At 42.4% G+C, this 23,845-nt stretch overlaps 1 protein-coding gene across 3 annotated transcripts in view; it reads right to left on the bottom strand.

Annotated features, from left to right (window-relative positions):
* Window positions 1–23,845, bottom strand: part of tmod1 (tropomodulin 1) — a 102,155-nt gene that overhangs the window by 23,924 nt on the left and 54,386 nt on the right. For all 3 annotated transcript variants that reach the window (XM_043719197.2, XM_043719192.2, XM_087994588.1), the window contains exons 5-6: window positions 6,564–6,653; window positions 5,869–5,999 (exon numbers count right to left, since the gene is read on the bottom strand). In XM_043719197.2, the coding sequence (XP_043575132.1) occupies window positions 5,869–5,999; window positions 6,564–6,653 (221 nt within the window). The remainder of the gene's footprint in view (window positions 1–5,868; window positions 6,000–6,563; window positions 6,654–23,845) is intronic.

Raw genomic sequence — 23,845 nt, 5'->3', positions numbered from 1 at the left:
GTACAAGCACAGAAACAGGTTCTTCGGCCAATGTGTCTATGTGACCAGGTTTCCTAAACTGAATTTGTCCCACTTGATCCCTGATTCAGCTGTTAAATCATTCATTTACAAAAAATGACAAATTCTTAATCAATGTTCTGTTTTTAATGTTTAATTTTTGTTTATGTTTGCTTAGATATTTCCTTTGGAATTGAACCTCAAAGTTTTTTCGTATGGAGGTGGTGTTATGTACAACTTCAAACAGAATGTCACTATTAAAGCTACAAGATGGTGAAGACAGTGGAAGCCCTGTGTATTTTTTTTAAAACTCCATCTCCCCTCTAATTTCCTTAAAAGTGTTATCAGATGTTGACAACTTTATGTTTGAGACCCTCCAATAAGGTGTTAGGACCTGTCAGCCCCGAATCAAAGTCACAGGTTACATACTATGTAATTGTGAAAAACTATTTCTCTTCATAGCTTTTGACCTATCAACTTAGCCTGAATACACAGAGGCCTGCAAACTGTTTTCCATGTACCATCAAAATGAAGCAGTCCTGAGATATACGGAAGCAGAGTCACTGGAGTCCCAATGGGCTGCTGTCTTATTAGAGAGTCTCAACTGGTGGTGGTGGTTTAACCTAATGGTCACCAAATCTCAGGCAATGGGAGAGTTCAGGATAATCTCAGCTGGTATGGGAGTTGTACATACACTGGTGGTATTACAAGACAGGTATCTAACCAACTGAGCTAAACCAACAATACATCCACAGAAATGACAATACACGAGTTTTTAAGCAGTGTTTTTGAGCACAAAAGGTAAAGGCTGACATTCCAGTAAAGCACTGAGGACACGTAGAGGGGAAGTGGTTGTGAAGTGATGAGCTCACTGGACAAGCCATCCAAAGGCTGAGGCTAATGCTTGGTGGACCTGGGTTCAAATCCCATCATAGCAACCAGTGAAATTTGAAATCAGTGAATAAATTAAGTGCCTGAAAGAGACCATAAGTTGTTTTAAAAGCTACACTGAGGTGTTTAATTGTAAAATGGACTTTGCTGGACTAAAACATGGCCACTGCCAATCAGGTGATGCAAGTTGACTACAATTTTTAAGGTGAGAGGAGAAAGATTTAAAAAGGACATCAGGTGCAATTTTTTTACACAGAGAGTGGTTTGTATGTGCAACGAACTTCCAGAGGTAGTGATGGATGCGGATACATTTTAATATTTAAAAGACATTTGTATAGGTTTATGAATAAGAAACGTTTGGAGGGCTATGGGCCAAATGCAGGCAAATGTGACTAGTTTAGTTTGGGAACATGGTCAGTATGGACGGGTTGGATCGAAGGGTCTGTTTCCGTGCTGAATGGCTTTATGACTCTATGACCTCTGTTTACAGAGAGAAAGACTGAAGAATAAAAACAATTCAATCTACCTTTCTCCCTTGTCCATAACACTTGTTTCAATAATGGTTATGATGAAACTATCATTGATTGTCATCAAAATCCATTCAGATCACAAGTGTAATTCAGGGTGGGCATCTGCTATCCTCACCTGGTCTGTGCCTACATGTAACTCCAGATCTTCTACAATGTGTCCCAGTTCAACACTCAATTCAAGAGCAATTAAGAATGGCCAACAAATGCTGGCATTGCCAATAATGAACACATCCCACAAAAGAATAAAGAAAAATTGTTAACCCATTTGTTCTTGCGAAAGTCAAGGATATAAGACCACCGACCCCTAACATCTGTCCTATACCTACCCCCCCTTTAAATTAAGGGGGGTAGGTATAGGACAGATGTTAGGGGTAGGTTCTTTACTCAGCAAGTCGTGAGTTCATGGAATGCCCTGCCAGTAGCAGTGGTGGACTCTCCCTCATTATGGTCATTTAAGCGGGCATTGGATAGGCATATGGAGGATAGTGGGCTAGTGTAGGTTAGGTGGGCTTGGATCGGCGCAACATCGAGGGCCGAAGGGCCTGTACTGCGCTGTATTCTTCTATGTTCTATGTTCTATGTTCTAAGGTAACTTTCAGTCATAATTTCACGGATACAGCTAATCTTTAACACATAATCACACCCCAAAGGCAGCAGCAGTTCAAAATAGCTGCTCACCGCTACCTTCATTAAGACAATTTGGGAGGGTAATATATACTAGTCTATCATCCGTGTCATGAATGAATTAAAAAGAAAACTAACATTAGGTGGCTGAAATGGAAAATATGTTGCTTTTTCTCAGTACTGAGGTCAAACAATAAATACAAAACCAATAAAAACAAAGTACCATCTATAGTTAATTAATAAACACAGAAAATGTTGACATCCTCTGGAGGTTAATCAGAAACTGAAGAGGAATGGAGTTGATTTTCAGGTCAATGCCCTAACGAAGTGGTTAACTTTGTCTCACGATTGATGTTTCTGGCATGCTGAGCATTTGCAGCATTTATGGTTTTAGTTCAAATTTGTTGCAGAAGAGAAAGACTGCAGATGTCTCTACATTTGTTATTCTGCTGTTTCACATATAAACTGTGACATACTCTTACGTTAATAAAGAAATTTGTACACTGAGCTGATATTTTCTTCATGCATGAAAGAAAAAGTTTAATAATACCATTAACTATAAGTGACAATTGTAATTTGCTTGTGAAATAACAACTGTGCTAACATACTAATTCACTAAATAATGAAAGTCTTTAGATGATAATAATCCCTTGGAAATTGGGAAGTGAACACATCACTTCCTTTTGCTAATCCTGGTGGTGACAGCAACCTGCCAGGTACAGTGAGAAGGCAATTCAGCTTGTTAAGTGGGCAATTAGGAGAAAATTTCTAACAGCAATGTAATTTTGACAGCTTTGCACAAGCCCTAAGTTCAGTCAGGAGCTCAGCTACGCGGGGGTGGCATTAAAGAAAGATGTAGCCTGACTGTTTCATGGTGCAAAAACAAGTCTGCGGGCACGTGTGGGCAGATGCTTGCCATGGGAAGTGTGGTTCCTGGAGATTGCTCTCTTGGCCAATGTTTGTGGTTCATGGATGATTGTCCTCAGCTTTCTCCTTCAACGATTCTGCTACATCCTCCATGGAGGTTTTCACCTTAGCAGCACACTGACACATGGCTGCAGTGAAGACTGCTCCCTCCTCCTGAATGTGCCTGCCATCTCTAATTGGATAGTGGATTGAGAGGGGTCCTGCTCATTGGTCATATTCCAAAATAATGACTCAGAAAGCATCCTGTTCTGAAGCTACAAACTCATAAGTGAAAATATTGTGTGTCCTGAAAATATATCCCAGTATGTTCTTACAACTTAAGAGTATTAAAGCTCATATAACAGTTCACTTTCATGGAATCTTCATCTTCAGTTTGTTAAATGTATGCATAGTTTAATGGACTCACACAGAAGGCTTAAAGTTTAGGTATATAGTTAAAGTAGCATGAAAAACTACATAAAATAATCAAAAGACCAAAGGAATGCTGATTTTTATATCAAGCAGGTTAGAAACTCAGAAGGTAGGAAATTGTGCTACAGCCACGTAATGCTCTGTTAGGCCACTGCTGGAGTACTGTGAGCTTATAAAGATATATTGACTTTAGGGGGGCAGCAATGTACCTTTAATAGAATCATATGTAAACTAACAATACAAGGAGAGTTGAATAATCAGGATTGCATTCCTGAATGTTAGAAGGTTACGAGATATTTAAAAGTATAATTACTTAAAGATGTACAGCACAGAAACAGACCCTTCGGTCCAACTCGTCCAACTGGATATCCTAACCTAATCTAGTTCCATTTGCCAGCATTTGGCCCACATCCCTCCAAACCCTTCCTATGCATATACACATCCAGATGCCTTTTAAATGTTGTAATTGTACCAGCCTCCACCACTTCCTCTGGCAGCTCATTCCATACACGCACCACCCTCTGTATGAAACATTGCCCCTTAGGTCCCTTTTATATTTTCATTGGATGTGGGCATCTAGGACTGGGACAACAGTGGCGAGTTGCCTTCTTAAACCACTGCAATCCATTTGGACTAAGTACACCCGCAATACTGTAAGGGAGGAAATTCCAGGATTTTGACCCAATGACACTGATGGAATGGTCATATTTTTCCAAGTCAGGATGATTAGTCACTTGGAGGAGAACTTGCAGGCATCTGCTGCCCTTGCCCTTCTGGACAGTGGTGGCCATGGGTTTGTAAGGTCTAATGATCATTGGTGAATTTCTGCAATGCATCTTGTAGATAGTACACACTGCTGCTACTGAGTGTTGGTGGTGGAGAGAATGAATGAGGATGTGGCTGCCTTATCTGGATGGTATCAAGCTTCTTGAGTATTGGTGAAGGTGCAAGTGAGGAATGTTCCATCACATTCCTAACTTGTGCTTTGTAGATGGTGGGCAGGCTTTGGGGAAACAGGTAGTGAGTTACTCATTGTAGGATTCATAGCCTCTGACTAAATAGGTTGAGATATTAGGAGAAATAGATAGACTATGTGGATAGAAGCTACTACCAGTGATTGGGTAAACTAATACTGAGGAGACACTGGCTAAAAATTAGAGTCAGATGTTTAAAGAGTAAAATGAGGAAACACAACACACACAAAACATGCTAGAAGTTTGGAACTCTGTTCGCAAACTTGTTAATTTTAAATCTGACAGTAACACATTTTTGTTAACCAAAGGTATTAACAATGTGAGGTAAAATTGATGGGCAGATTCAATGAACTAATTGCCCTACTCCTCTTGACTGAGATCACAGCGGGTCAGACAGCATCCATGTAGAGAGAGCAAGCTGATGTCTCGAATTTCGATAACTGTTCCTTAGAGCTGAAGTGAAGTGTGGAGGGGACAGCATTTATGCTATAGTTGGTGGGCGGCGGTGTGGGGGTGGTGGGTGTAGGGAGCCTGTGGAGAAAAGATGTTGATAGTTCAGATTAATTGAACAGGATGTGGGAATAGCAGAACAATAGTGTGTCTAACTGCTAAAAACCTGAAAGGGCAAACAATCCCTCTGGGGTGGGGGAAAGGGAAAGAGGACATGGCGACAAAGAATAGAACAAGTAAATCTAAAAGGGAAGAAATTGGAAAATGTTACAAGTAAATCTAAGAGAAAGGGCTTTTCTTTTAGCTTTACTTGTTGCATTCTCTGTTACCATGTCCTCTCTCCCACCCCACCCAGTGTCTGTTCTTTCCAATCTGGCAGTTAGGACACCATTGCTCTGCCATTCTGACATTCCGATTGCTTAGTCTGAACTATCGCCATCTCTTCTCTAGCAGCACTTTACACCCATCACCCCCACAACACCCCCTCACCCCCACCAAATATAGCATAAATGTTGGCCCCTCCACACTAAGTTCTGATGAAGAGTCATCTAGACTCTGAAAGCTTGTACTTTCAAATAAACCTATTGGACTATAACCTGATGTTAAGTGATTCTAAACCCAGACTTGAAATATTAGCTTGCTCTCTCTCCCTGGATACCGTCTTACCCGCTGTGATCTCCCGCATTTGTTGTTTTCAGTACGGATTCCAGCATCTGCAGTAATTTGCCCTACTCCTCTTCCTGTGTTAATTATTTTTCACACTTCCTGTGCTAATAGGTGCTCTTTTGAAAAGTGTACTTGTGTGAAGATGGAACAAAACTAAAATCGAATTAGCTAATTAAACATCCTAAATACATTGTTAACACAATTGTGGTTATTCCCATGACAATTTCCCTGTGTTTCCTTTTTACTTTGTTATCTCAAGCACTCAAAATCCTCACATAGGTCTGTGACATCTTTCTCATATTTGGAATTCTCTCCTTTTTCTTCGTTTATCATCAATTATGTTGAAGAAAATTCTAGCAAATCAGACAAAGAAAGAACAATGAGGTGTCTGCAATCACCTTTATGTTATTGAGGTTTATCTCCTCAAGTTCAGGGTCATTTGCCTCAACTTGCTTTAGGGTTTCTTCCACATCTGTAGAGTTTGGCAGCTCATCTGGAACTGGTTTGTACTGCGTGGGTTGGATTACACCTACACAAGGAAGAGTGTTAACAAGGATGTACTATAAAATCATTGTTCCCAACGTAAACTTGCTCACCATTAATGCTCTACAGAAGTTCAATAATCTAAGGAAAACATTCCGTTTAGTATAATTCGGCATGTTACAATCCAGGACTTATGTCCTAACCAGGGAATGTTGATGAAGAAGAGCACGAACTCACCTTTATAACACTATTCTGGAACTAAATCCTGGAATATTAATTAGAAGGTCAATAATTGTCAAATTTCCATTCTGAATGCAAGCAGCTCAGCTCTGAAATCTGTTTGGATGAGGATTTAGAACACCTACCAATCTGATTATGGGAAATAGCTAATGCATCTTAAATAGATGGTCCGTCAACCCGAAATACCATAGTAACCACATGAGCTTAGATACAATCAATAGATCTAAATGCCTAAAAGAGACCATTGGAGTTTGAACTTGAATTGTATTGGAAAAAAATACAGAATCACATTTATCAATCACACAGTTTTAATCATTTGAGGCTCAAATCAAAATGGCCCAGCTTTTAACACGGTGTGCATTTTACTCACTGTTAAGACCTTCCTTGTTAACTATGGTGCTACTGGCAAGAGCTTCATAATATTGCTGGTTGCTCATCAGTGTGTGCATACCAAGGATGGCTATAAAGAAAAACAAAAGACACACAAAGTTAATGACACATTGTTGGATGGATGCCAGTGTTATAGCTGTAATAGTACAGCTCAGGACGGGGGAAGTTCTAAAGCATATATTTTCAGTAGTATTGCCAGAATGTTGTCAGGGCACACCGTGCCTCTAGCCATTTCTTGGTATCATGTGGAGTGAATCAAATTTGCTGAAAACTGGCATCTGTGATGCTGTAGACCTTGATAGGAAGTTCACAATGGACCTTCCACTCAGCACTTTGTAGTAAAGGTAGTTACAAATGCTTCAGTCTTATCTTTTCCACTGATGTGCTGGGCTCTTCCATCATTGAGAATGGTGATATTTGTGGAGCTTTGACCTCCAATGAGTTGTTTAATTATGCACCAGCATTCACAACTGAGTGAGGCAAGACTGCAGAGCTTAAATAGAACATAAAACATAGAATATTACACTGCAGTACAGGCCCTTCAGCCCTCAATGTTGCACTGATCCATGAAACCCATCTAACCTACACTATTCCAGTTTTATCTGTATGTCTATCCAATGACCATTTAAATGCCCTTAAAGTTGGCGATTCTACTACTGTTGTAGGCAGGCCATTCTATGCCCCTACTACTCTCTGAGTAAAGAAACTACTTCAGACATTTGTCCTATATCTATCACCCCTCAATTTAAAGCTCTGTTCCCTCATGCTAGTCATCACCATCCGAGGAAAAAGGCTCTCACTGTCCCAGCCTATCTAACCCTCGGATTATCTTATATGTTTCAATTAAGTAACCTTTCAACCTTCCCTCTAACAAAATCAGCCTCAAGTCCCTGAGTCTTTCTTCATTAGACCTTCCCTCCATACCAGGCAACATCCGAGTAAATTCTGGATTAGTGGTGCTGGAAGAGCACAGCAATTCAGGCAGCATCCGAGGACAGGCAAAATCGACGTTTCGGGCAAAAACCCTTCATCAGGAATAAAGGCAGAGAGCCTGAAGCATGGAGAGATAAGCTAGAGGAGGGTGGGGGTGGGGAGAGAGTAGCATAGAGTACAATAGGTAGGTGGGGAAGGAGATGAAGGTGATAGGTCAGGGAAGAGAGGGTGGAGTGCACATCCACTAATATCATCTATTGTATCCGTTGCTCCCGATGCGGTCTCCTCTACATTGGGGAGACTGGACGCCTCCTAGCAGAGCGCTTTAGGGAACATCTCAGAGACACCCGCATCAATCAACCAAATCGCCCAGTGGCTCAACATTTCAACTCCCCCTCCCACTCTGCCGAGGATATGGAGGTGCTGGGCCTCCTCCACCGCCGCTCCCTCACCACCAGACGCCTGGAGGAAGAATGCCTCATCTTCCGCCTCGGAACACTTCAACCCCAGGGCATCAATGTGGATTTCAACAGTTTCCTCATTTCCCCTTCCCCCACCTCATCCTAGTTTCAAACCTCCAGTAACTCGACCTGTCCGGACTTGTCCGACCTGCCCAACTCCTTTTCCACCTATCCACTCCACCCTCTCTTCCCTGACCTATCACCTTCAGGCTCTCTGCCTTTATTCCTGATGAAGGGCTTTTGCCCGAAACGTCGATTTTGCCTGTCCTCGGATGCTGCCTGAATTGCTGTGCTCTTCCAGCACCACTAATCCAGAATCTGGTTTCCAGCATCTGCAGTCATTGTTTTTAACATCCGAGTAAATGTCCTCTGAACCCTTTCCATAGCTTCCACATGCTACCTATAAAGCGGTGACCAGAACCCGCAATACTCCAAGTGCGGCTACACCAGAGTTTTGTACAGCTGCAGCATGACCTCGTGGCTCTGAAAATCAATCCCTCTGCTAATAAAAGCTAACACACCGTATGCCTTCTTCACAACCCTATCAACCTGGGTGGCAACTTTCAGGAATCTATGTACATGGACACTGAGATCTCTCTGCTCATCTATACTACCAAGAATATTGCCATTAACCCAATACTCTGCATTCCTGTTACTCTTTCCAAAGTGAATTACATCACACTTTTCCACATTAAACTCCATTTGCCACCTCTCAGCCCAACTCTGCAGCTTATCTATCCCTCTGTATTCTACATCATCCTTCGACACTACCCACAACTCCATCAACCTTAGTGTCATCTGCAAATTTACTAACGCATCCTTCTGTGCTGTCATCCAGATCATTTATAAAAATGACAAACAGCAGTGGCCCCAAAACAGATCATTGTGGTACACCACTAGTAACTGAACTCCAGGATTGACATTTCCCATCAACTACCACCCTCTGTCTTCTTTCAGCTAACCAATTTCTGATCCAAACTGCTAAATCACCCTCAATTCCACACCTCCATATTTTCTGCAATAGCCTACCACGGGGAACCTTATCAAACACCTTACTGAAACCCATATACACCACATCAACCGCTTTACCCTCATCCATCTGTTTTGTCACCTTCTCAAACAACTCAATAAGGTTTGTGAGGCATGACCTACCCTTCAGAAAACCATATTCACTCTCCCTAATCAATTTATTCCTTTTGCGATGATTATAAATTCTATCTCTTATAATCTTTTCCAACACTGTACCCACAACCGAAGTAAGGCTCACTGGTCTATAATTACCAGGGTTGTCACTACTCCCTTTCTTAAATAATGGAGCAACATTTGCTATCCTCCAGTCTTCTAGCACTATTCCTGTTGACAATGACGACATCATGATAAAAAACAAAGACTCTGCAATCTCCTCCCTGGCTTTCCAGGGAATCCTAGGATAAATCCTATCCAGCCCAAGGGACGTACCTATTTCCACATTTTTCAGAATTACTAAAACCTCCTCCTTATGAACCTCAATCCCTTCTCGTCTAGTAGCCTATATCTCAGTATTGTCCTCGACAACATTGTCTTTTTCCTGTGTGAATACTGACATAAAATATTCATTTAGCCTTCCCCTATCTCCTCTGGCTCCACGCACAACGTCCCACTACTATCCTTGATTGGCCCAAATCTTACTCCAGTCATTCTTTTACTTCTGTTTTGCTTGAAGCTTTAGAGTTTTGCTTGATTACATCCGCCAATGACTTCTCATGTCCCCTCCTGGCTCTTCTTACCTCTCTGTTTCGGTCTTTCCTGGCTGACTTGTAACTCTCAAGTGTCCTAACTGAGCCTTCATGTCTCATCCTAACATAAGCCTTCTTCTTCCCCTTGACAAGAGATTCAACTTCTTTAGTAAATCATGGCTCCCTCGCTCGACAGCTTCCTCCCTGCCTAACAGGTACATACTAACCAAGGACACATGGTAGCTGTTCCTAGAATAAGCTCCACATTTCAATGGCACCCATCACCAGTTTCCTTCCCCATCCTATGCATCCTAAATCTTGCCTAATCACTTCATAAATGCCTTTCCTCCAACTCTAACTCTTGCCCTGCAGTATATACCCATCCCTTTCCATCACCAAACTAAACAAAACCGAAATGTGGTCACTATCACCAAAGTGCTCACCTATCTTTAAATCTAACACCTGGCTCTTTAGTTCTGAGGAAAACTTAGGGAAGTTGAGAGAGTCCTCTTTGGATTTGGAAAGATATGAGGGGATTTGACAAAGCTTTACAAAATCCTGAGTGGTCTGGACAGATTGGATAGGTAGAATTGTTCCCACTCGTAAATGGACTGAGAGTCGGGGTGCATTACAAAGAAGGAAATGTGAGGTGAGAGAAATCTTCCACAGTGAGTTGCTAGAGTCTGAATGCACTGTTTGAAGTGTGGTAGGGGCAGGTTCAATTGTGTCATTTCAGAAGGCTTTGGATAATTATTCAAAGAAAAACAGTATTCTGGGTTTTGGGGAAAGGGTAGGAGATTGATAAGTTAAAATGCTCAGAGAGCATTGAATGACATTTCTAAACTAAAACCTTAAAAGAATAAAATTAGCTCAAGCAGCAGGTTTGACAAATTTGACCCAGCAAAGTTCTTTTAGATTAGATTCCCTACAGTGTGGAAACAGGCCTTCAGCCCAACAAGTCCACACCAACCCTCCAAAGAGTAACCCACCCAGACCCCTACCCTATATTTACCCCAACTAATGTATCTAACACTATGAGCAATTTAACATGGCCAATTCACCTGACCTACACATTTTTGGATTAGAGTCTAGATTAGAGTGATGCTGGAAAAGCACAGCAGGTCAGGCAGCAACCGAGGAACAGGAAAGTCGACATTTCGGGCAAAAGCCCTTCAAAAAGGAATGAATGCAGGGAGCCTGCAGGGTGGAGAGATAAATGGGAGGGAGGTGGGGCTGGGGAGAAGGTAGCAAAGAGTTCAGTAAATGGTTGAAAAGCTTCAGGGCAGAGGAGATGACCTGGGGGTTGCAGTGAGAGAGAGACTCACTAAGATCCTTGTAGAGAGAGGAGAGAACTTCTTCAAGGTAGGCATTCTTGCAGCCTACTCCCGTTCCTCTTTCTTATGGTCTTACGCCAGACCAGGGAAGGATGGCAGATTTGTTTTTCTAAAGGATATCAATGAACCAGACAGGTGTTTATGCCAATCAATTCATGTTCCTCCTCAGATGTTTAATTCCTTCTGGCATGGTGGGATCCAAACCTGAGATCCCAGAGCAGTACCTGGATCCCCGGATTATTAGTCCAGTGACAATACCTTTTTGACAGTACTCCCATGTGAGTTATCTTTATGTGAAAGTAATCCAGGAAAGCTGTTACGAAGAAAATTTGAGGATTTTAACCCAATAATAAGGAAGGAAAAGTTTGCCCAAATCAAGATGGTGTGTGACTTGGAGGGAACTTGGAGGTGATACTTTTACGATAATCATAGAGTCACAGAGTCATAGAGATGTACAGCATGGAAACAGACCCTTCGGTCCAACTCGTCCATGCCGGCTGGATATCCCGACCCAATCTAGTCACACCTGCCAGCATCTAGCCCATATCCCTCCAAACCCTTCCTACTCATATACCCATCCAAATGCCTCTTAAATGTTGCAATTGTACCAGCCTCCATCACTTCCTCTGGCAGCTCATTCCATACACGTACCACCCTTTGTGTGAAAAAGTTATCCCATACGTCTCTTTTATATATTTCCCCTCTCACCCTAAACCTATGCCCTCCAGTTTTGGTCTCCCCAATCCCAGGGAAAAGACTTTGCCTATTCACCCTATCCAAGTCCCTCATAATTTTGTAAACCTCTTCACTATCCTATCTACCTGCGACTCCCCTTTCAAGGAGCTATGAACCTGCACTCCAAGGTCTCTTTGTTCAGCAATACTCCCTAGGACCTTACCATTAAGTGTATAAGTCCTGCTAAGATTTGCTTTCCCAAAATGCAGCACCTCGCATTTATCTGAATTAAACTCCATCTGCCACTTCTCAGCCTATTGGTCCATCTGGTCAAGATCCTGTTGTAATCTGAGATAACCCTCTTCGCTGTCCACTACACCTCCAATTTTAGTGTCATCTGCAAACTTACTAACTGTACCCCTTATGCTCGCATCCAAATCATTTATGTAAATGACAAAAAGTAGAGGACCCAGCACCGATCCTTGTGGCACTCCACTGGTCACAGGCCTCCAGTCTGAAAAACAACCCTCACCACCGCTCTCTGTCTTCTACCTTTGAGCCAGTTCTGTATCGAAATGGCTGGTTCTCCCTGTATTCCATGAAATCTAACTTTGCGAATCAGTCTCCCATGGGGAACCTTGTCGAATGCCTTACTAAAGTCCATATAGATCACATATACTGCTCTGCCCTCATCAATCTTTTTTGTTACTTCTTCAAAAAACTCAATCAAGTTTGCGAGACATGATTTCCCACGCACAAAGCCATGTTAACTATCCCTAATCAGACCTTGCCTTTCCAAATACATGTACATCCTGTCCTTCAGGATTCCCTCCAACAACTTGTTCACCACTGCCGTCAGGCTCACTGGTCTTTAGTTCCCTGGCTGGTCCTTACCACCTTTCTTAAACAGTGGCACCACGTTTGCCAACCTCCAGTCTTCCAACATCTCACCTGTGGTTATCGATGATACAAATATCTCAGTAAGAGGCCCAGCAATCACTTCTCTAGCTTCCCACAGAGTTCTAGGGTACACCTGATCAGGGCCTGGGGATTTATCCACCTTTATGCGTTTCAAGACATCCAGCACGTCCTCCTCTGTAATATGGACATTTTTCAAGATGTCACCATCTATTTCCTTACAATCTATATCTTCCATGTCCTTTTCCACAATAAATACTGATGCAAAATACTTGTTTAGTATCTCCCCCATTTTCTGTGGCTCCACACAAAGGCGGTCCTGCTGATCTTTGAGGGGCCCTATTCTCTCCCTAGTTACCCTTTTGACCTTAATGTATTTGTAAAAACTCTTTGCATTCTCCTTAATTCTATTTGCCAAAGCTATCTCAGGTTCCCTTTTTGCCCTCCTGATTTCCCTCTTAAGTATACTCCTACTTCCTTTATACTCTTCTAAGGATTCACTCGATCTATCCTGTCTGTACCTTACATGTGCTTCCTTCTTTTTCTTAACCAAACCCTCAATTTCTTTAGTTATCCAGCATTCCCTATATCTACCAGCCTTTCCTTCCACCCTAATAGGAATATACTTTCTCTGGATTCTTGTTATCTCATTTCTGAAGGCTTCCCATTTTCCAGCCGTCCATTTACCTGCAAACATCCGCCCCCAATCAGCTTTCGAAAGTTCTTGCCTAATACCATCAAAATTGGCCTTTCTCCAATTTAAAACTTCAACTTTAAGATCTGGTCTATCCTCTTCCATCATTATTTTAAATCTAATAGAACTATGGTTGCTGGCCCCAAAGTGCTCCCCCACTGACACCTCAGTCACCTGCCCTGTCTTATTTCCCAAGAGTAGGTCAGGTTTTGCACCTTCTCTAGTAGGTACATCCACATACTGAATCAGAAAATTGCCTTGTACACACTTAACAAATTCCTCTCCATCTAAACCTTTAACACTTTCCCAGTCTATGTTTGGAAAGTTAAAATCCCCTACCATAGCCACCCTATTATTCTTACAGATAGCTGAGATCTCCTTACAAGTTTGTTTCTCAATTTCCCTCTGACTATTAGGGGTCTATAATACAATTCCAATAAGATGCTCATCCCTTTCTTATTTATAAGTTCCACCCAAATAACTTCCCTGGATGTATTTCCGGAAATATCCTCCCTCAGCACAGCTGTAATGCTATCCCTTATCAAAAACGCCACTCCCCCTCCTCACTTGCCTCCCTTTCTATCCTTCCTGTAGCATTTGTATCCTGGAACATTAAGCTGCCAGTCCTGCCCATCCCTGAGCCATGTTTCCGTAATTGCTATGATATCCCAGTCCCATGTTCCTAACCATGCCCTGAGTTCATCTGCCTTCCCTGTAAGGCCCCTTGCATTGAAGTAAATGCAGTTTAATTTATTAGTCCTACCTTGTCCCTGATTGTTTGAGTGGCTTCTGTTCTCAACTGTACCAGTCTCAGATTGATCCCTTTCCTCACTATCGCCCTCGGTCCCACTCCCCCACCTTACTAGTTTAAATCCTCCCAAGCAGCTCTAGCAAATCTCCCTGCCAGTATATTAAACCCCTTCCAATTTAGGTGCAATCCGTCCTTCTTGTACGAGGTCACTTCTACCCCAAAAGAGATTCCAATGATCCAAAAATGTGAATCCTTCTCCCATACACCAGCTCCTCAGCCATGCATTCATCTGCTCTATCCTCCTATTCCTGCCCTTACTAGCTCGTAGCATTGGGAGTAATCCAGATATTACTACACTCGAGGACATCCTTTTTAAATTTCTGCCTCTCTGTAATCTCCCTTCAGACTCTCAACCTTTGTCTTTCTGCAACACTTGTATTTATATTCCACTTTGAGTTCAGTAAAGTATCTGTAATTCACAGAATTTGATGGAGGTATTCAGGCAGGAAACCAAAAGCTTGGTGAAAGACGACTTATAGTGTGTCTTAAAGGGGGAGAGAGAGACTCAGGAGGTTAAAAATGTTTAGGAAGGGAATTTCAGAGCTTAGAAATGAGGCACAGCAACCAATGATGAAGCAATCGTATTAAAGGACACACACAGTCGCAATTGAATGGAGGAAGCTTTATAAAATTGGGCAAAGTGACAGTAATAGGGAATGAGCTGACTGGGGAGGGAATTGAAAACAAAGGTGATAATTTTAAAATGAGTTGCTGCCAGACTGGAAGGCAATACAGGCCAGCAAGCAGACATGATGGATTAATGGGACTTGGTGATGATACTGATGTTTCAAAATGTTCTCAGTTTGAAGTAAGATTCCACGGTTCAGGATGGCCCTGTTCTCATATCTTAAAATTCTGCCTAACTGCTCTATTCATGACAATTAGTGTGCAATTGCCAAAATGCAAATGGGGTTCATCAGCAACACAAGGTAAAAATCACTTTTCAAAACACGAGTAATTTTAAGCCCAATTTGCAGATGTATTACTGACAGTGCCCAAAGCTAAAATTTAAATCTGTTCATCTTTTGATTTGTCCTTATAGAAAGAAACTGATATTCCTTGGACATGACTAAAGTGGACATAAGAAAATTCTGTTGAAATACATGCGGTAAAGGAAACTTTCAAACAGGCTAGATAAACATAGGAAGACACTCATGGTGGAAGATATATCCTGATGTTAAGGAAAAGTAAGGAAAGGAATCTCGATATGAGATAATCCAGCAAGAGAAAGGCAATAAATTAAAATAAAGAGGCTTGATAAAGTCAAAAAGATATACAGACTGGTGTCTCACTTTCAGTACAATACTCTAAAGACAGCCACCTATGAAGCGTATCCAACTGTGTTCATAGTCTGCTTGTGTCTTCATGCTGAGTTTAATAAAGGTGAAACAAGAAAACCCTTAAGGCTCACACTTACTTCAACTTCAAAATGAACCTATAATTCAATGCCTTTTCTGCTTTTCAACCTCTGAGAGATGATAGATGTATATTTAGCATTTTTGTATTCAGTCATTGAACATGTGCATCATTGGCTGGGCCCAGCATTTATTGCCCATCCCTAGTTGCCCTTGAGAAGGCAGTTGTCAGCTGCCTTCTTGAATTTTTGCAGTTCGTCTGCTGTGGGTTGACCCACACGCCATTAGGGAGGGAGTTCCAAGATTTTGACCCTGTTACAGTGAAGCAATGGCAATATATTTCCAAGTCAGGATAGTGAGTGGTTTGGAGGGAAACTTGAAAGTGGTGGTGTTCCCATATATCTGCTGCTCTTATCCTTCTACAAGGAAGTGTTCGTGGGTTTGGAAGGTGTTGCCTGAGGATCTTTGGTGAAATTCTGCAGTGCATCTTGTAGATGGCATACCCTACTGCTTCTGCTGAGCATTGGTGTTGGAGGGAATGGATCTTTGTGGATGTGGTGCCAATCAAGTGGGCTGCTTTGTCCTGGATGGTGTTAAGCTTCTTGAGTGTTGTTGGAGCTGCACCCATCCAGACTTGTGCCTTGTAGATGGTGACAGGCTTTGTGGAGTCAGGAAGTGAGTATTTGCTGCAGTATTCCTAGTCTCTGATCTGCTCTTGTAGCTATTGTATTTATGACAGGTACAGTTAATTTATCTAAACCTGAAGTGACATAGGGCTGCAGTCAGCAATAATCCCATTTATGGTACAATGATAGACAGCTTATTGACATCATTCCATTCAAAACAGCTATGGTGTAATTAAATCGATTATCGGTACTTTCTGTTATTTTAAATCAATGCACTAATATACCTTACGATGTGAGAGTAATAGATTTTAAAATTGTACTTGTGTCTATTCTTATGATTCACAATCAATAATTATATAAAACAAGAAAGTACTTTATCATCAGAAAAGGCTAAAGATGTTTACAACCAATAGAATCTTTATTTAATGTTCAGTCAGTGCTATTTTGCAAACAACAATCAATAGGCACAGAGCAAATTCCCACAGTTGACAAATGAGATAAACAATCAATCAGATTATCTGAATTTATTGGTGAGAAGAATATTGGCCTCTACACCAAGAGAACCCTCTGCTTCTTCTCAAATAATGCCACGGAATCTTTTCCATCCACCCGAACCAGCAGGTGTGGTCTCGGCTGAATGTCAGTATCTGAAGGAGATATGCAGCAGTCCCTTGGCTCTGCATCTTTTCATTAGCCCAGATTGAGTGTTCAAGTTTGGGGATTGTGGTCTGAACACACAATGTTTTTATTCAGAAGCAATGTGCTACTAATTGAGCCAAGGGTGAGAATTACAACTGCAAATATTTATCGGTGATTTATTGAGGACAGCACAAATATTTCCATGACGTATATCAAGGATTCTAAACACTTGCTGCTTTTAGAGATGGAGTTGCAAAGAGTGCTGTATGCTACTTTAAGCATTTTTCTCCAGACATTAGCTCAATTCAATATTAAAATGATTCCACTTACAGACATTGATATGGACACTGACGGACTCTGACCCATGTCACTTCTGATGGGATGATTCTGCCAAAACTTTCCACAACAGCTATCTTTCATTTTTGACCCTAGATGCTGAGTGTTGGAAGATTAATTAACCACTGGGTAGTCACAAACTGACTGATCCTTTCTAAACTGGGGCTAACATTCCAGTCTGAGCATGTGAGAACTCTGCCGTGTTTTTTACTCCGTCAACATTCTTTACCCTCCACGTCACTCAGTTCAGGTCAGTAAATAATTCAATATTGTAGCATTAAAGCTGAGTTAGAATCATAATCATAGAGTCATAGAGTTGTACAGCACAGAAACAGACCCTCAGTTTCACTCGTCCAAGCTGACCAGACATTCTCCATTAATCTAGTCCCATTTGACAGCATTTGGCCCATATCCCTCTAAACCCTTCCCACCCAGATGCCTTTTAAACGTTATAATTGTACCAGCCTCCACCACTTCCTCTGGCAGCTCATTCCATTCATGCACCACTCTCTGTCTGAAAACGTTGCCCCTTGAGTCCCTTTTAAATCTTTCCCCTCCCACCTTAACCTCTGCCCTCTAGTTTTGGACTCCCCTAACCTGAAGAAAAGACCTTACCTGTTTACCCTATCCATGCCTCTCATAATTTTATAAACCTCCATATGGTCATTCCTCAGCCTCCAATGCTCCAGGGAAAACAGCCCCAGTCTATTAGCCTTTCACTATGGCTCAAACAATCCAATCATGGCAACATCTTTGCAAATCTTTTCTGAACCCTTTCAAGTTTCACAACATCCTTCCTATAGCAAGGAGACCCAAATTGCACACAGTGCTCCAAAAGTAGCCTAACCAATGTCCTGTACAGCTACAACATGATCTCCCAACTCCTATAGGATTCTGGAGTGGAGTGGTGCTGGAAAAGCACAGCAGTTCAGGCAGCATCCGAGGAGCAGGAAAATCGACGTTTCGGGCAAAAGCCCTTCATCAGGAATACAGGCAGAGTGCCTGAAGGGTGGAGAGATAAATGAGAGGAGGGTGGGGGTGGGGAGAAAGTAGCACAGAGTACAATAGGTGAGTGGGGGTGGGGATGAAGGTTCAAAGTCTGTGAGAAGATTTGTAGCTCGGGTGCTCGTTGTTGTGGTTCTGTTCGCCGAGCTGGGAATTTGTGTTGCAGACGTTTCATCCCCTGTCTAGGTGACATCCTCAGTGCTTGGGAGCCTCCTCTGAAGCGCTTCTGTGATGTTTCCTCCGGCATTTATAGTGGTTTGTACCTGCCGCTTCCGGTTGTCAAACCTTTGTAATCATTAAAAACATAGAAATAGAGAACACACACCGGATCATCAACGCCACACTAACAGGAATCCGATTCACTAGAGAGAAAGAAAAGGACAACCAACTCCCATTCCTAGACGTGATGGTACAGAGAACACCGAACAGAGAATTCACCACAAAGGTATACAGGAAAGCCACACACACAGACCAAGTCCTAAACTACGAAAGCAACCACCCCAACACACACAAAAGAAGTTGCATCAAGACACTGTTCAAAAGGGCCACAACACACTGCAGTACACCAGAACTGCAAAAAGAGGAAGAAGAACACCTATACAATGTATTCGCTAAAAACGGACACCCCTGCAATTTCATCAACAGACGCCTAAGGGAAAGACAACGGAACGAGGACATGCCACAACCCAAAGGACTAGCCACACTATCATACATCAAGAACATTTCTGAACTGACAGCCAGACTACTGCGACCTCTAGGACTCATAACAGCACACAAACCAACAGCCACTCTCAGACAACAACTCACCAGGACGAAGGACCCAGCATGAGCAAAACCAATGTAGTGTACAAAATCCCATGCAAGGACTGCACAAAACACTACATAGGACAAACAGGAAGACAGCTAACGGTCCGCATCCATGAACACCAACTAGCCACGAAACGACATGACCAGCTATCCTTAGTAGCCACACACTCAGATGACAAGAAACATGAGTTTGACTGGGACAACACTACTATTATAGGACAAGCCAAACAGAGAACAGCCAGGGAATCCTTAGAGGCATGGCACTCATCCACAGATTCAATCAATAAGCACATCGACCTGGACCCAATATACCGACCACTGCAGCAGACAGCTGGAACTGACAACCGTAAGCGACAGATTCAAACCACTACAAATGCCGGAGGAAACATCACAGAAGCGCTTCACAGGAGGCTCCCAAGCACTGAGGATGTCACCTAGACAGGGGACGAAACATCTGCAACACAAATTCCCAGCTCGGCGAACAGAACCACAACAGGGATGAAGGTGATAGGTCAGGGAGGAGGGTGGGGGAAGGTAGCAAAGAGTACAATGGGTGGATGGGGGTTGGATGAAAGTGATAGGTCAGGGAGGAGGGTGGAGTGGATAGGTGGAAAAGAAGATAGGCAGGTAGGACGGGTCATGGGGACGGTGCTGAGTTGGAAGTTTGGGACTGGGGTGAGGTGGGGAAGGGGGAAATGAGGAAACTGGTGAAGTCTCCCAACTCCTACAGTCAATGCACTGACCAATAAAGTCAAACCTACCAAACATCTTCTATCTAGGAAAATAACTGATCAATTTTGTCTCAATCCCCTGATCAAGGTATACTGAAGAATGGGTAAAGGCCATGAATTAGTTCAGTGGCAATGGCATTTGTCTAACAATATCTGAGTGGAGCAAGCTTTAGGTTCAGAGATAGCAAGGTTCTGGATCCAAACCTGCTCCAGATAGTTCCTGCAAATAAGAGTCAAGGGCCAGGCTTTCTGGGACTTTCTGATTTGGCAGTCATGTCTTGGTATAATGGTCTCCGAATAGATGCAAACGCTCAGGGTGAGGGGAGAAGGGTGTGGGGTACAACTGATTTGGGCCTGGTGACTGGAGGCAGTCAATGAGGCAGGTGAGTGTCAAGGTAAGCTGGTTAGAAGGCCCACCTCATTTCTCTGAGACCATCTGCATTTTACAAAACATTGTTGGGGAGCCACCACCTCCATACTACCTCCACAGCCCAGTATCCACTACAGGCAAACCTCAGGAGACACATGGCGATGAAAAAAATTAAACTGTAACAAAATAGTATAGCCCTCACATTTGATATTGGAAAAATAAACAGTTTATTCATGAATCCCATTCAGAGATTTTAAATACTCTCAGATGAACACTCTGGTATAAAAACAAGTATCTAATCAGTTAAAAATATCAAAGACAGTTAATCCTTAAATAGCCTCTTAAAACTGTCAGCCACAAACATGAATGCTGCCTTTCTACTTTTGGAGCTTTTAAATGCACATGCATACACATACACCAATTACGAAGAGGAGTAGATCATTCAGCCCCTCCAGCCTCTGATACATTTGATAAGATCATGACAGATCTCTTTGTAATGGTGGCTTTAACTGCCCTTTCCAGTCTGACCTTTGACTCCCCTTGTCAGTGCGAAACCTAGCTGACTCAGCCTTAAAAGTGTTCAATAGCCCTATCTCCACTACTGTCTGAGGAAGGGAACTCCACAGATAAATGATCCTTTGACAGAAAGAAAATTCTTCTAATTCCTATCTATACTGGGAGATCCCTTTAATTTTAAGCATTGTCTCTTTGTCATTTTCACTCCAACAGACAGCAGCACTGTTGCTTCTCCTTTGTTTCCCTAGGGCTGTGGAATGAAAGCTCTTCAGGTCATGACACTTAAACAGACCTGATCATCCCTTCAAGACTAATTTCACATGGTCCTGAGTTCAAGCCTTCTGCTTATATGATTTATGCCGCTATCAGCAAAAACAGGATCTGTTGGAAATTGGACAAAAGGGTTTTACATCCAGGTCTTACCTGTCACTTTAAATGGCTCCGGAATCAGCCTAACTCCATGGAATTCTGTTCCGACAGCTTCAGGAACATAGGAACAGGGGCCATTCAGCCCTTCAAGCCTGTTCCTTCATTCAATGAGCTGTGGCCTAACTCCACATACTGGCCTTTGATTCATCTCGCTTAATACATTTGCTTAACAACAATTATTTACTTTAGATTTAAAATTAAGAACTGCTCCTGCATCCACTGCTGTTTGTGGAAGAGAGTTCCAAACCTCTACCAGTCTTTGTGTGTAGAAGTGCTTCCCAGTATCTCTCCTGAACAGTCAGGCTATAATTCTCAGACTATGCCCTAGTTCAATGTTCTGAATCAAGTAGGATGCTCCTGTCAGGTGGCAATGGCTGGTTCCTTTCATTGTCTATGCTTTGGGAGTTTGAAATGTCCTCCTATTGCATAGTGCTAAATATGGCTTCTGGCTGGTATAAGGATCGTTGCACCAGACAAGAATCATTTATGTTACAACTCATCAGTTTCTTAACCAGTCTCTTAATCTTTGTGCTACTTCACAGCATGCTCCAGGATGTGAGGATACAAAAATAATAGCATAGTAATGTTAGTCAAACTGGATAGAAGCACCTTCAAAATCTTTGGAAGTCAAAGGACCATCTCCTTTGATAATAAGTTGTACAGGTCAGATGAATACAGGCCTGAGTTGGTCCACATTAATTCAGCCATTCTCACACTGACAGTAAATATTGCATGTAATTGGCCACAATACAATAGATAGGGGAAAAATGATCAATAGACAATAGCCAATAGGTGCAGGAGTAGGTCATTCAGCCCTTCGAGCCTGCACCACCATTCAATATGATCATGGCTGATCATTCCTAATCAGTATCCTCTTCCTGCCTTATCTCCATAACCCTTGATTCCACTATCTTTGAGAGCTCTATCCAACTCTTTCTTAAATGAATCCAGAGACTGAGCCTCCACTGCCCTCTGGGGCAGAGCATTCCACACAGCCACCACTCTCTGGGTGAAGAAGTTTCTCCTCATCTCTGTCCTAAATGGTCTACCCCGTATTTTTAAGCTGTGTCCTCTGGTTCGGCACTCACCCATCAGAAGAAACATGTTTCCTGCTGCCGGAGTGTCCAATCCTTTCATAATCTTATATGTCTCAATCAGATCCCCTCTCAGTCTTCTAAACTCAAGGGTATACAAGCCCAGTCGATTCAGCCAGGGTTTCTGCTCCTAATCTGAATCAGGGAACATCTGAGAAGTGTGTTTGATTAGGTGGAAAAAGGGTTGGGCTTGCCTGCATTATCCTCTGTATGGAACACAGTCTAGATTAGAGCGGTGCTGGAAAAGCCAGCCGGTCAGGCAGCATCCGAGGAGCAGGAAAACAGACGTTTTGGGTTTGCTCCTCGGAAGCTGCCTGACCTGCTGTGCTTTTCCAGCACCACTCTAATCTAGAATCTGATTTCCAGCATCTGCAGTCCTCACTTTTGCCTCCTTATGGAACAGCCCATCTGTGTGAGGTACTCAAGGACTACAGGGCCACATCCAATCATTACTGTCAGGAGGGGGGAGAAATAGGGACACAACTGGGAAAAATATTCTTGTGACACTGCATTCCTTGTGTCATTGATGGAAATGTCTGTCATATAGTTATAATTCAGCAATATTCAGACTGGAAGAGAGGCCTCTGTGGTAACAAGATGCTGCACACAATAAAAATATGGAGAGTTAACCTCCACTCTGCACTAATTTCACATTCATGCTTACTGTACCATTAAAGCAGCACAGGCAAACTTTATCCAGCATGCAGTGGCATCAATATTCTCAGTGGGTAGATCAAAAAGCAGCATCAAATCAAAATTTATAACAGAAGGATCCCAGAACAAAACTTCTGTCTGTTGATCAGGCAGCAGCAGCACTCTCGCACGGCTAGAAGCCAGCCCAGAAGGCATTCATTTAAACAGCAGCACAGCCTACTCTGGTTGCACATTCTCCAGCAAGTACAGTCACATAGTCCTACTGGTGACAGTCTCGCATTCTTCAGCAGGCACAGTCACACATTCCTGTTGGTACAGTCTCATACTCGCCAGCCATGACATGACATGAACAATGAAGAATTTTTATAAGTGATGATGAGCTTACAGTCCAAGGAACACTGCAAATGAAATGAGTGATGACATGGGGTTGCCAAAGAACAGAATGAACGCTGAAAAATAAACAGCGGAGATTAATGAACAGGATGAATGCTAAGGTTTATTCCTTATCAGAATTTTTAATCAGTTAACTAATTTTTAGCCAATTTGCTTAGCTCAAGTTATTTTGCAAGTGTTTTAACATCTCCAGTCTGTTTCAAACCCATCCATCTACATTCACCAATTTCTTGCCCAGGGTATTACTGAGGTCTAACCTCATTGAGATCTACCTGTCTCACTCAACTCACCTAACCCGGTCACCCTAGATATTGTCAATGGTTCAAAAGACCACTTCTTCTGTCTTCACAACATTTCTCTTCAGAATGGCTACTCACTCAGAAACAAGATACTTCCATCTATTGCCTTACATTGGAACATAGGAACAGGAGGAGACCATTCAGAGCCTCGAAGCTATTCCACTAGTCGGTGAGATCATTGTTGACCTGTGGCCTAGCTCCATATACTGGCCTTTGGCCCATATCCCTTAATATCTTTGTTCAACAAAATATTTCATAAACCACGTCAATCTTAGATTTAAAATTAACAAGTGAGCCAGTATCCACTACCGTTTGTGGAAGAGAGTTCCAAACATCTACCACCCTTTGTGTGTAGAAATGCTTCCTACCATCTGTCCTGAACAGTCTGGCCCTAATTCTCAGCCTTACTCCGTAGTTCTAGAATCCTGAACCAGTGGAAATAGTTTATCGTTTCTATCCTGTCTTTT

The sequence above is a fragment of the Chiloscyllium plagiosum genome, unplaced genomic scaffold (genome assembly GCF_037043375.1).
Source record: "Chiloscyllium plagiosum isolate Xiang-an unplaced genomic scaffold, Cpla_swu_hap1 HiC_scaffold_2, whole genome shotgun sequence".
NCBI lineage: Eukaryota > Metazoa > Chordata > Chondrichthyes > Orectolobiformes > Hemiscylliidae > Chiloscyllium > Chiloscyllium plagiosum.
The sequence above is the reverse complement of the archived record's forward strand: the minus strand, read 5'-3'. Positions and strand labels throughout refer to the sequence as shown.